This window comes from Chiloscyllium punctatum, chromosome 17 (genome assembly GCF_047496795.1).
Source record: "Chiloscyllium punctatum isolate Juve2018m chromosome 17, sChiPun1.3, whole genome shotgun sequence".
NCBI lineage: Eukaryota > Metazoa > Chordata > Chondrichthyes > Orectolobiformes > Hemiscylliidae > Chiloscyllium > Chiloscyllium punctatum.
Window position 1 is genome coordinate 83,899,978 of NC_092755.1, and position 13,078 is coordinate 83,913,055.

The following is a 13,078-nucleotide window of genomic DNA, read 5'->3' on the forward strand; positions in this document are numbered from 1 at the left end:
CTTTTTACTTCTCCTGGCACTGAAAGTCCACATCTCTTTTTTTGTAAAAGAAAGTTGAAAAGAAATTAAAGCTATGAAGGACATAATGTTGACCTACTCTAAAATAGATGTAAATTTGAAAATTACCAGTGACACTAAGCAAGCAATGGTTTTATGCTTTGATGCTTTCTACCCAGTGTGTGCAGATGAGCATTTTGAGACAAAACAAAAGTATTTGTTCCAAGATTTTGCCTGCTTTTGGAGGTTATATCTGTCATGAAAAATAGTCTTGTTTTCCACCCTCCTTAGATCAAGAATGCAATCTGAACTTTGTGCAGTTTGAACTGAAAAAAAAATTGAGTTTCACTTATTTTAGTTGTCATTATTATCTCAATTTTTCTGTTTTCTCAATTTCCTTCCCCCCATCTAAAATATCAAATTATTGAATCTTTTTTTTTAAAAAAAGGCCACGAGCTTGCTAATGGTGAGAAGACTGGTTGGAAAAATAAGTCAAGCTTCACTTTTCAGTTGGTGTTAAGTGTAGAATAGGATGGTACTAGTTGCTAACTGTGCTTCATTTTTCATAGGTACCTATGTGAACAGTACTGATAAGGTGCCAAGCATTGGAGCAGCTATGGACGCCAGCAGTATCTCAGGCAAACATGAGGGCGAGATCCAGCAACTGTGTGCTTCCAGTGGTAAAGGTGCTGATGGTGAAGGAGACGGTTGTCAGAATGGATCCAAGGCCGTTTACAGGTCCACTGAGCCTTCTGACATTCCCCAAGCAGTCTCTACCTCACCAGAAAGTCAGCCACCAATGTGCAGATCTGATGAGTGCACACAGCCTTCCCCAGGTGTGGATGGTTTCCATGACAACTTAAAGAATCCTCAGGCAGCTAAATCTGAGCTGCTTGTTCAAAAATATGAAGCTTTGCAGTCGCTCATTATAAGTCTTCCTATGCAAGAAACCGATTTGTGTAAGCATTTATTTATAGAGGTGGCTCTTCCACCCTCCTTCCTCCTCTTTTGAACTTTACTCTCTGCCAAATTTTGGCATGCTTTTAAAGCTTGCTTGGTTGAGCTGGCAACTCCATGTGCTGTCTCTTTCTTTGCATGTGCTACCATAGAAATCTCTTTTTAGGAATGGCATTCATGTTTTAAGCTGGGAGTTTTTCATACTTCCTGTCACAAGATACTTCTCTGCATCAGTACAAATAACTTAGCAGAATTGACTTCCATGAATGATTTTGGAAATTGTCACCACAATAGAGCTGATGGCAGTAGCAGAGGTAAGATGAAGCCATTATAGCAAATGAGTACATTGATTCTGTATTTAAGTCAATTTAACAGGGAGTCAATGCAGGTTGGTGAGGTAAGGGGGGTACATGAGGTTTAATGCAGCTATCGATAACAAAGTTTTAGACAAGTTGAAATTTGTTTCAATTTGTTGTATAGCAGCTGCTATGATTCAGTATAATGCAATTTTCAACTTTTGTTCTACAATCCTGTAGAAACCTTTTGCGTTACACATTAAGTGTGTTCCTTTAATGTAATGACATGCAACAAAATCAAAATTACCTGTTTTTCCAGATTCTTTATTTATCCACTTAGGTTGCTGTTGGACCAGATTTGGTGTGGATCCTCTCTGATGTCTCTTCCTTTGCAGATTTTTAAAATAACCAGATGATGTGAGGCCTGTATTTAACACTGCAGCATTATAAATATTGCATTCTAAGAATCTGCATCATAGATGACAAATTTTTAAATCCGCTTTTCAATAGTTGTTGCAGTGCACCTTGACTGCATTCTTAAAGCAAATGATGACCAAGTAGCAAGCCACATCAATTATAGCGTGGCCAATTCAGGCACGTTAACTCAACCTTTTTTGTTACTTTTATAGTGTGTATTTTATAAGACAACATAGACAACTTTTTTTGTTTGTGCAGTTTTGGATGAAATTCCTCGCTGTTGGAGAATGGGCAAAGTTGGAAGATCAGTCCAAGCTTGTAGCAACCACTTCATCATTTTACAGGATAGTGTTGCTGTGAGCTCTGTACGAGTTGCAGCCTCCGTGAGAATTTTCGTTTAAGGAATTAGAAGGAGCAAATAGAGTTCTACAAGAAATTTTGTAGTTGGTCTATTTTAATTTTCTTGAATTTAGTTGGTTGTAAAACACAAACTAAGCCCAGCTTTGTGTAACAATGTATGCTGCTGCTCTAAAACTCCAATGCCTTTGATTTATTTTTGTTTGTAATGTTTTTCAGCTTCGTGTTTCTTGTTTGTATGTCTATACCATGAGTCACATAGTTTGTATTAATGAAAATGTTTTGAATCCAGATATGAGATATCTATATTTACTGAATTTGGTCATTGTGAGAGTTCAAATTCTTAATACTTTGAGTTGGATATCAATTCCTGTTTGTTACAATTGCAACTAAAGATTGAAATTATTTCCCTGCCAAAATCAGCTTGTTGATTGTGCAGTGTTTCCGGTCTCCTGTTTAGTGATCCATCTGCACAGAAGAGAAAAACGAAATCCCAATCTTATTCCCTCACTATGAAGCCATTTGCCCAAACCTTCAATTAAGCTACCATGTTGGTGGATCTGTGGTGAGGTTGACACTGCGAGAAGTTGTGTAATCCCAGTCAGCTCTTTGGTTTGATGGAGATTAACTGTAGCAGGGCTTTGAGCACTCAGATGTGTCAGATGTTAGTATGCTGACATTCAGGCTGTTGCTGGTTTGAAATGAGAAGTAATTTTTTTGTTTACAAAGTCACCAGGGCTATGCAATTTATTTTGTCATTGGACTTACTGACCTATTAAATTTAAATGTACATTCATGGTTGATATCGCTGGGTATGTGTGACATTTTAAATTGTTGGTATAATGTGATGTTATATCATCCTATTGATAGATTAAGGAGCTATAATGCCCTTCACAGTTTCCAACAGGTCTGTTTCTGCTGTGGGATGAGTTCTGCTTCAGCTACGATGGCTCCCTATTGTGAGACATTTATACAGTTGAAGGTTTGTGCAGATAGCTGCTATTGTTCAGCAAGTGTCCTGAGGGTTTTTACAGCTGAATCCACCTTTTTCCCTCACTTGATGTCCACAAATGTCACTCAATCAGGATTTACTAAATTCATTTTAACCTGTCTCATTTTTCTTCAACCCCATCACCAACCTCTGCCAGCATCCGAAGAAATATTATGCTGTTGAGCCCAATGGTATCTTTTTGCCTCTTGCTATGAATTGTGAGCTAACTCAACACAAGCTGAAGATTGATCTGAGGCCATTCTGATCCTGTAGCTTAGTCTTGCAGTACTTTTTACCTACTAGGCCTTCCATAGAGTCATACAACACAGAAACAGATCCTTCAGTCCAACCAGTCCATGCTGAACATAACCCCAAACTAAACCAGCACGATCTGCCTCCAACCTTCTCCCATCCGCATATCTATCCAAATGTATTTTAAACATTTGTAATTGTATCCACATCCACCACTTCCTAAGGAAGTTCATTCCACACACGAACTACCCTCTCTATTTAAAAACCCAATTGGTGTCTCCTGTCTTTTTTTTAAAAAATCTCTCTCCTCATCATAAAAATGTGCCCCTTTAGTCTCCAAAATACCTGCCTGAGAGAAAAGATAACCACCATTAACTCTATCTATACCTCTTATTCATTTTATAAACTTCTTTCAGGTCACCTTTCAACCTCTGATGCACCAGTGAAAAAATGTCTCAGCCTATCCAGCCTTTCTTTATAATTCAAAACTTGCATGCCTGGCAACATCTTGGTAAACCTCTTCTGAACCCTCTCCAGCTTGATAATACCCTTTTGTATAACTGGGTGACCAGAACTAGACACAGTAATCCAGAAGAGGCCCCGGTACAATTTCAATATGACTTCCCAACTCCAATAATCAAAGGACTGAGCAATGACGACCAGCATGCTAAATGCCTTTTTGACAACCCTAACTATATGTGACAAAAACTTCAAAGAATTATGTACCTGAAACAGGTCCCTTTGTTCTACAACACTACCCAAGGCCCTACCATTAATTGTAAAATCCCTAAACTTGTTTGTTGTACCAAAATGTAATACCTCACATTTATCCAGATTGAACTCCATCTGCCATTTTTTTTCAACCCATTGACCTATTTGATCAAGATCCCTTTTATAGTCTTAGAAAACCTTCTTCACTGTCTACTATGCCACCAATTTTGCTGTCGTCCACAAACTTAGTAACCATGCCTTCTATATTCTCATAGAAATCATTAATTTAAATGAGAAATGAAAGAGGAAGTGAACCAATCCCTATGGAACAACGCTGGTTATAGGCCTCCAGTTTGAAAAGTAGCCCTCTACTGTCACACTCTATTGCCTGTTGAAAAGCCAATTATGTATCCAATTGGCAAGCTCACCCTGAATCTCAGATGATCTAACTTTACTAATTAGTCTACCATGTGGAACTTTGTCAAAGGCTTTACTACAATCCAAATAAACAAAGTCTTCTGCTCTGCCATCATCAATCTTTTTGGTAATGTCCTCAAAGCATTCAGTCAAGTTTGTGAGACATGATTTCCCTCGCACTAATCAATTTTTGCCTCTCTAAACATCCATAAATCCTATCTTTTATAATTATCTCCAACAAGTCACTCACGACCAAAGTTAGACTCACTGGCCTGTAGTTACCCTGTTTCTCCGTACAAACTTTCTCAAACAAAGGTACAACATTAGCCACCCTCCAATCATGCACCCTACCTGCATTCATAAATGATGCAAATATTCCTGCAAGGAGTCTCACAGGGAGACAGCTTGCCATTACTGGAATCTCAATTGCATTTTTCTTGTCTTCTGTTAACTTTTACTTTCAGATGTTACCAAGTCACTGACCACCTATAACTGAAAGAGTCAATGTGCCGTGTGTGTGAATCTTGAGCTACTTAGTGCACAGATTTCCATGTGGACCAGGATTTGGGGTACAGTACTGGTGGTAATTGTGGTTCTGGACTGATAACTCAGAGGTTGTAAATTCAAATCTCGTCACAGCAAATGGAAATTTTAAATTGTGGGCTAATAGAAAAGTAACAAATAGCCATAGAAGTATTCCACCCACATCTGTCAGAAAATAAAATCTCCTACTCCTTACCTGATTTTGGCTTGCATGTCACCACAAACTCTCAAGATATGTTCATCTCTTGGTAAAAATTGCCCAGCAAATCACTAGTAGATCTCTCGGGTCATGTAGAGAGAGAGAGAGAGATTGCGAATGCAACCGTGCCACATTGCACTGTCTGAATTTTTTTTATTTCTGATTTACAGGTTGGTTCTTGCAATATGTAGGTAACATAGATTCTATAAAAATGTATTAAATAAAATGCAGTGAGATTTTGTCTAGTTATATAACCAATCTTTTCACAGCTATCTCAATATAACCATAGCACTTTTTGCAATTTGCTTTTAGTAGTGAATTTCTGTACATTCCAATTGTTTATACAGTTAATTTACTGAGCTGCCACACTAAGCAAGTCTCTATTCATTTTCATCTGACTCTCATCACCTACCCCTCTAATGGAAGAAGGATACAAAGCAAGTTATTACTTGGAGGTATTCAATATGGTCTTAAGAAAAAGTAAACAAATTCTGACCAGATTGTGCAACCTGAAACATTGGTAAAGTTTAGATTCTGGGATTTTTGTCTGACTTTCTTCTTTTGATGAGACCGGATTGAATAAAGGTATTCAAAATCATGAAAGTTTTTGATAAACTAAATGAGAAGAAACTGTTTCCAATGATGAGTCTACAGATACTCAAATCTGTGATGACTGGGTTTTTGTTTTTCAGCAAAAGCACCTGATATATGAGGGGGCAACATATTTTATTTTTAATGCAGTGGGTTGTGATGTGGAATATATTGCCTGAAATGGCAGTAAAAGCCAACCCAGTTATTTTTTTAAAAAAGATAAAAACATTATCATAATTAATGGAAAAAGAATTTAACAAGTGAAAGGAGTATTTCATATATGATCTAGTTTAACTGAGGCTGCTTGTCTGTGCAACAGTGGAGGTTATGTCTAGTTTGAGAATTTGAGGTGACCATGGCAACGTGCAAGTCTTGAAAAGATGAAGTGGAAAGTATTTATAAATATTTCAGGTGAAGGGGTTTTTTTTTTGAAAAAAAAGTTGAAGCTTTAGCAAACGAAGCCTGCAAACAGACTGGACATTTTTCTAACTAAACAACGTTAAGAGTAAATTTTGCTATAATTTTAATTGTAATTCTGCTTGTTTGCATTATAAGTAGATTTGAGTTATATAGGTGGTTTGAATTTATGATTTTGTTTTGAAATCAGGTACTGTGGATCCTTCTTTGAAAGAACAGAATGAAGAACAGATACGTTCACAGGCTCAACAACGTCTTGAAGAGCAGCTTAAGCAGTACAGAGTGCAAAGACATCAGCAGAGAGTAAGTGTGCTGGAATAAAACTGGTTGGAGAGGGTCAAGAGATACAGCTGATCTTTATTTCTACTTCATTTGCGACCCTGCACAACTTATAATTAACCAATGTCAACTTGGCTCAGCAGTGATGGAAAAGATTGTGTGCATTCAAGTCCCATTTTAGGATTTGAGTGCAGTCTAAGCTGATATTTGCGATGCAGGTCAGAAGTTGTTACGTTGGTGTCAGGTGAGACATTAATCAAAAGTGCCATCTGTGTCTTTCAGTGGACGTAGCAAGTCAGAGGTTCACGCAGGCTCTGTCACTGATACTAGGGTAGAAGGAAGCATAGATGCTAGGGTTTGAAAATTGAGGCTTCAGTTAGGCTAAGGAGAAAACTGTAATCAAGTATTATAGGGTAAAATAAATTGATAAGTGAGGCCAGGAAGAAGACTTGAACTCATTTAACCATATAGAACTTTGTAAATAATGAAAGAAAGTTCTTTTGTTGTTCTGGCTACAATGGCTGTTAAATATGAGCATATATAATTGGAGCAGAAATAGCCCACTCTGCCCAAAAACTTGATGTGCCATTCTATAAGATTGACTGATTTGGCTGTGTTTTGAATTCCACATGCCTATCTATTTGGAAAGACAAGGACTGATTAGGGATAGTCAACATGGCTTTGTGCATGGGAAATAATGTCTCACAAACTTGACTGAGTTTTTTGAGGAAGTAACAAAGAGAATTGAGGGCAGAGTGGTAGATGTGATCCATACGAACTTCAGTAAGGCGTTCGACAAGGTTCCCCATGGGAGACTGATTAGCGAGGCTACGTCTCACAGAATACAGGGAGAACTAGCCATTTTGGATACAGAACTGGCTCAAAAGTAGAAGACAGAGGGTGGTGGTGGAGGGTTGTTTTTCAGACTGGAGGCCTGTGACCACTGGAGTGTCACAAGGATCGGTGCTGGGTCCTCTACTTTTTGTTATTCACATAACTGATCTGGATGCAAGCATAAGAGGTACAGTTAGTAAGTTTGCAGATGACACCAAAATTGGAGGTGTAGTGGACAGCGAAGAGGGTTACCTCAGATTACAACAGGATCTTGACCAAATGGGCCAGTGGGCTGAGAAGTGGCAGATGGAGTTTAATTCAGATAAATGTGAGGAGCTGCATTTTGGGAACACTAATCTTAGCAGGACTTATACACTTAATGGTAATTGTTGTGGTTCTGTTCGCCGAGCTGGGAATTTGTGTTGCAGACTTTTCGTCCCCTGTCCAGGTGACATCCTCAGTGCTTGCACCCGAGCACCTGAGCTACAAATCTTTTCACAAACTTTGAACTTAAGGTCCTAGGGAGTATGGCTGAACAAAGAGACCTTAGTGTGCAGGTTCATAGCTCCTTAAAAGTGGAGTCGCAGGTAGATAGGATAGTGAAAAAGGTGTTTTGTATGCTTTCCTTTATTGGTCAGAGTATTGAGTACAGGAGTTGGAAGGTCATGTGGCAGCTGTACAGGGCATTGGTTAGGCCACTGTTGGAATATTGCGTGCAATTCTGGTCTCTTTCCTAGCGGAAAGATGTTGCGAAACTTGAAAGGGTTCAGAAAAGATTTCCAAGGATGTTGCCAGGGTTGGAGGATTTGAGCTATAGGGAGAGGCTGAACAGGCTGGGACTGTTTTCCCTGGAGCATTGGAGGCTGAGGGGTGACCTTACAGAGGTTTACAAAATTGAGGGGCATGGATAGGGTAAATAGACAAAGTCTTTTCCCTGGGGTCTGGGAGTCCAGAACTAGGGGGCATAGGTTTAGGGTGAAAGGGAACAGATATAAAAGAGACCTATGGGGCAACTTTTTCACGCAGAGGGTAGTACATGTATGGAATGAGCTGCCAGAGGAAGTGGTGGAGACTGGTACAATTGCAACATTTAAGTGGCATTTGGGTGGGTATATGAATAGGAAGTGTTTGGAGGGATATGGGCCGGGTGCTGGCAGGTTGGACTAGGTTGGGTTGGGATATCTGGTCGGCATGGATGGGTTGGACCAAAGGGTCTGTTTCCATGCTGTACATCTCTATGACTCTACTCTGGATAATCTTAGGGTCTGGTTAGACAAGGGAATCAATCTACCTTGCTTTAAATATTCCATGATTCAACTTCCACTTCCTCTGAGGCAGAGATCCAGATTTGCATATTGAGAGAATATTTCTCCTCATCTTTGTCTTATAAGATGAACTGTAATTTTAAAACAGCACCGTCTAGTCTTCACCGATCTACAAGAGGAAATCTACTTTCTCCATCCACCTTCAGAATACCATTTAGAATCTTATACATTTTAATCAAGTCACCTCTCACACTTCCAAATTCCGGTAATGCTACCATTTTACTGGGCAGCAGTGTTTGAAAAGGCTCATTTATGTAATTCACAGAATGAAAACTTGCTTTGTTGAGGAACAGCTTTTCAGAACAATGTGTCTACTTTTATCTTTCAGTCCAAGCAATCAAAAAATCGACTCAGCAGTACATTGGACCCAGAGTTGATGTTCCACCCTGAAGTACTTCCAAGAGCTAATACACTCAACTTGACTACGGAGTACTCGTTCCTGAGGACCAGTGTTCCACGAGGACCCAAAGTGGGCAGCCTTGGAATGCCAAATGCTCTTAAAGATGAGAAGACTTTGCGGCATTCAAAGACCAGCAAAATACGATCCCTTGCGGATTATAAAACAGATAGTTCAGAGGCTGGCAGTAGTATTGGGAGGTCTTCCAGTGTGGAAACATTATCCCAGAACAGGACTGGTTCATCCACATCTGTCATATCTGAAATAGGCCTTGCATCAGAAAATGATAAATTGGAGAGTTCATTGCATATTGAGGACAACAACTCTGAGATAGATGGCAGTGATCTGGGTGCGAGGCAAGATGGAAATGAAAGTGATAGTTCTTCTTACAGCAGTATATCTACCACTGGTATTTATGGGACCATGTCCGCGCTGGACAGCAGGCAAAAAAACACATACACTGTTGATGGGCAAGAAATATTATCAAACGATATGGGGCAGTTTCCTTCTATTGGGGAGGTATTACAGGCTGCGGCAGCAGAGCATCAGAGCGACCATCAGGAAGTGAATGGAGCAGTGCGGAGCCGGAGAGACAGTATTTCCAGCAGGTAACTGCTAGTGATATGCTTAAAGAACTTGACATAGGAGTTGTTAAAAGAAAATTCACTATTTTAATATTTTGGACATATGCTAGCAAAAAAACTTTTGTTAAGATGACCTGTGAACTCTTGATAGAAACCAAATGTTTAAGGATTGCACTTTGCAATCAGAATCTTTAGAATGATAAAAGACAAAATACCCTTCATGTCGCATCTATTTTATCAAATTGGCTTAATAATGCTTATAGTATATTTATTTGATGAAATGCTGACTATATCAATTTTTTAAAAAGTGAAGTTCATTGATGTTTGGAGAAGGAGCATATAAACAGGGAAGACTTGCTAAAATTATACAAGACACTAGTTAGACTGTACCTAGAATAGTGAACCCTTTTGTTCACCTCCATCTAATGGTTATACTGGCAGCAAAAGAAACTGTTCTTTAGATAGGTCTGTTTTATGGTAGAATTGTGAAAAGTTGATTAGGCTGGTTCTGTACTCATTAGTATTTTGGAAGAGTGAGAGGTTTTTTTTTATTATTCATTGGATGTAACTGGCCAGACCAGTATTTATTACCCATCATGAATTGCCCAGAGGATTAACCATAATGCTGAGAGTCTGGAGTCACCTGTAGGCCAGGCTATGTAAGGTTGGCAGATCTCCTTCCCTAAAGGGCATTTTCTGACAATAGGCAACAGTTTTATGGCCATCATTTGACTCTTAATCCCAAGTTTTTATTGAATTCAGATTCCAATATCAGCCATGGTGTGATTTGAACCTGGGTCCCCAGAACTTAATATGGGTGCCTGAATTAAAATTCTAATGGTAATACAATTAGGCCATCACCTCCCTTAACATTTAGTGACCTTATTGAAACATAAAAGATTCTTATAAGGCTTGACAGGGTGGATTCAGAGAGGGTGTTTTCCCTTGTGGGAGAATCTGATCCCAAGGTCATAATCTCAGACTAAGGGGTTGCCTTAGACAGAGATGAGGAGGAATTTCTTCTTCTAAAGGAAGTGAATTTGGAATTCCTTACCACAGAGCTGTCCAGACTGGGTCATTAAGTGGACTCAAGACCTGAGGTGGGTAGATGTTTAATCGATGAAGGAGCCAGGTATCATGGGGAAAAAGTAGGAAAGTGGAGTTGAGGATTATCAAGCCAAGATTTCATTGAAAGATGGAGCAGGTTTGATGGGCTGAATGGCTTAATTCTGTTCCTCCCCTTATGGGAATGTCTTTTTTGGGACTGGCCTTGTTTCCCCTTCTAAAAGTTAATTCAAAATATATAATATATTAATTCTATTCCTAAGGCAAAATATATAATATATTAATTCTATTCCTTTATTGATTTTAATGTTTATTGCATCAATAATAGCAGGGACATTAGCATAGTAGTTTTGTTACTTGTCTAGTAATGCAAAAGTCTAAACTATTAACCTAGAGAAACTGGCTTGGCTCCCACCATGTTATCAAAGGAATTGAAAAAAATAAAATCACAGCATTTCTATGTCCGATGATCCTGCCGCACTAACTATCTGAAGGAGCAATGCTCTGAAAGTTTTACTTCCAAATAAACCTGTTGGATCTGGTGTTGTGATTTTTAACCTTGTCCACCTAGTCCAACACCAGCACTGCCACATCATAAAATATGTTATCATTGTTGGTGTTGTGTGTATTGCTGGAAAAGCACAGCAGGTCAGGCAGCATCCAAGGAGCAGGAGAATTAACATTTTGGGCCGGAGCCCTTCATCGGGAACGACTAAGGGCTCCGGCCTGAACGACTATCATTATTTGTGACTAGGAAGTTCCTGGATTGTTTTGAAAGCCCAGTGGAATCACTGGATTCCTTTTTAAGGGAGGGCATTTGCTCTTGGTCCTGTCTTAGTGATACTAATGTCCCATGAGTTAATAAGGTTAAAGCTTTCAAAAATGAAGCCATAACTCTCGTTGATTGCACAATAGCTAGATTGGTACTGTGATCAATTTTGTCTCTTGCTATGCTCATTGCATTGTGAACAGCTATTAACAAAAGTTTGAGTTGTATTAGTGGAGCATATGCACCCATTTACCACAAATAAAACAGAATTAGAGGGTTGCACGTGAATTTGAAATATAATGGGGTTGCTGGAATTGTTTGCTTTTTAAATGATTACAAAGTGAATGGTGTGTTTTAAGTCAGCTATGTTATAATTTTGTTATGCAGTATCTCTGTGGAAAGCTCTGTGGCAGAATCCCACGATGACCTGATGCAAATTCTGAAAGAAAAAATGCGACTTGAGGGGCAATTGGAAGCTCTGTCTTCTGAAGCTAACGAGGTGAAAAATAGTATTTGCATTGTCCTGTGCTGTGCTTAGGATGGTGAGGGATGGGAAGGGGCTGGACAAGAGAGAAAAGGGAAGAGAACAAAATGACCTGACATTTAAAATCACTGTCGTGCAGCAAGGTAGATTTTTGGTTCAATTACCCAAATAGTTTTTGATTGTCTCTAGTCAGTAGATACTCATGAGATGCTGCTTCATTTTTTGATATGCTTTTCTCAATGCTAACCAATTGAACCATAGACCTTTTTAATCCATTGGATGTATTGTTGAAAATAAGGAGGTTTTTATGTTTCTATAGATGCTATTTAAATTGTGAGAATCCAAAGAAGTGCACTGTAGATTTGTGGGGGGTGGGATTCGCCTTTTTTGGTATTCCTTGCTTAACTGGTATGATTTCAGGTTTTGGAAGCTTTTGACTGCTCATGATAGTGTTAGAAATATTTGTGCAAGTACTTTCTTCTTTATAACTCCCACAAGCAATATAAAATTTCAACATGTCACTTGGTTTGTAGATAATAGATTTTTTTTGAATTCCTAAAACTCTGAAGTTCTTTTTATTCATATGAATTGGGTTTGCATATTTTTTTCTTCAAAGGAGCTTGCATGCTCAGTCTGGGGTATCCTGACATTGATGTTGAAGCAATTAAAGAAAAAGTATAACCAATCTTTATTAAGGGTAAATAGGGCATCATGAACATTCTTTTTAATTTCTAAGGGTTTGAAAGAGAAGACTGAATTGCAGGCCCAATTAGCAGCTTTAAATGCGCAACTACAGGCACAAAATGAGCAGAAGGTGCTCAGTGAGGAAAAGCAAAGTATGCTCAACTCTGAAGTAAACACCTTACGGCAAACATGTTCCAGCCTCGAACAGGCCATGACTGAGCTGCAGACGAATCTCGAGTCTAAGAATGCCAGCTTAGCTGCACTCAACAATGATCTTCAGGTGTCAGAGGAGCAATACCAGAGACTGGTGGGAAAAGTCACAGAAATGCAGCAGGCACTCTCCAGCAGAAATGACTCTGGTATGTCTTTACAGAATAATTGAATCTGTGCTTAGTTAGGAGCATGTCATAGCTTCTGTTTTTTGGTCTTCTCTTATGTCTGATGTTCTGATTCTTGCCAGATACCCATTAACTTGCTTTTTTTTTTGCTTTTTCCTGTATACACCCAAGTAA

The 13,078-nt window shown here is 38.9% G+C and overlaps 1 protein-coding gene across 7 annotated transcripts in view; it reads left to right on the forward strand.

The window, feature by feature from the left end:
- golga3 (golgin A3) overlaps positions 1 to 13,078 on the forward strand; it is a 103,425-nt gene that overhangs the window by 55,303 nt on the left and 35,044 nt on the right. For 4 of the 7 annotated variants that reach the window (XM_072587721.1, XM_072587723.1, XM_072587720.1 and 1 more), the window contains exons 3-7: positions 567 to 956; positions 6,336 to 6,448; positions 8,912 to 9,588; positions 11,786 to 11,897; positions 12,619 to 12,925. In XM_072587721.1, the coding sequence (XP_072443822.1) occupies positions 567 to 956; positions 6,336 to 6,448; positions 8,912 to 9,588; positions 11,786 to 11,897; positions 12,619 to 12,925 (1,599 nt within the window). Of the gene's footprint in view, positions 1 to 566; positions 957 to 979; positions 4,965 to 6,335; positions 6,449 to 8,911; positions 9,589 to 11,785; positions 11,898 to 12,618; positions 12,926 to 13,078 lie in introns of those variants that run through there. The other 3 variants (XM_072587725.1, XM_072587727.1, XM_072587726.1) reach the window with 3 other exon arrangements.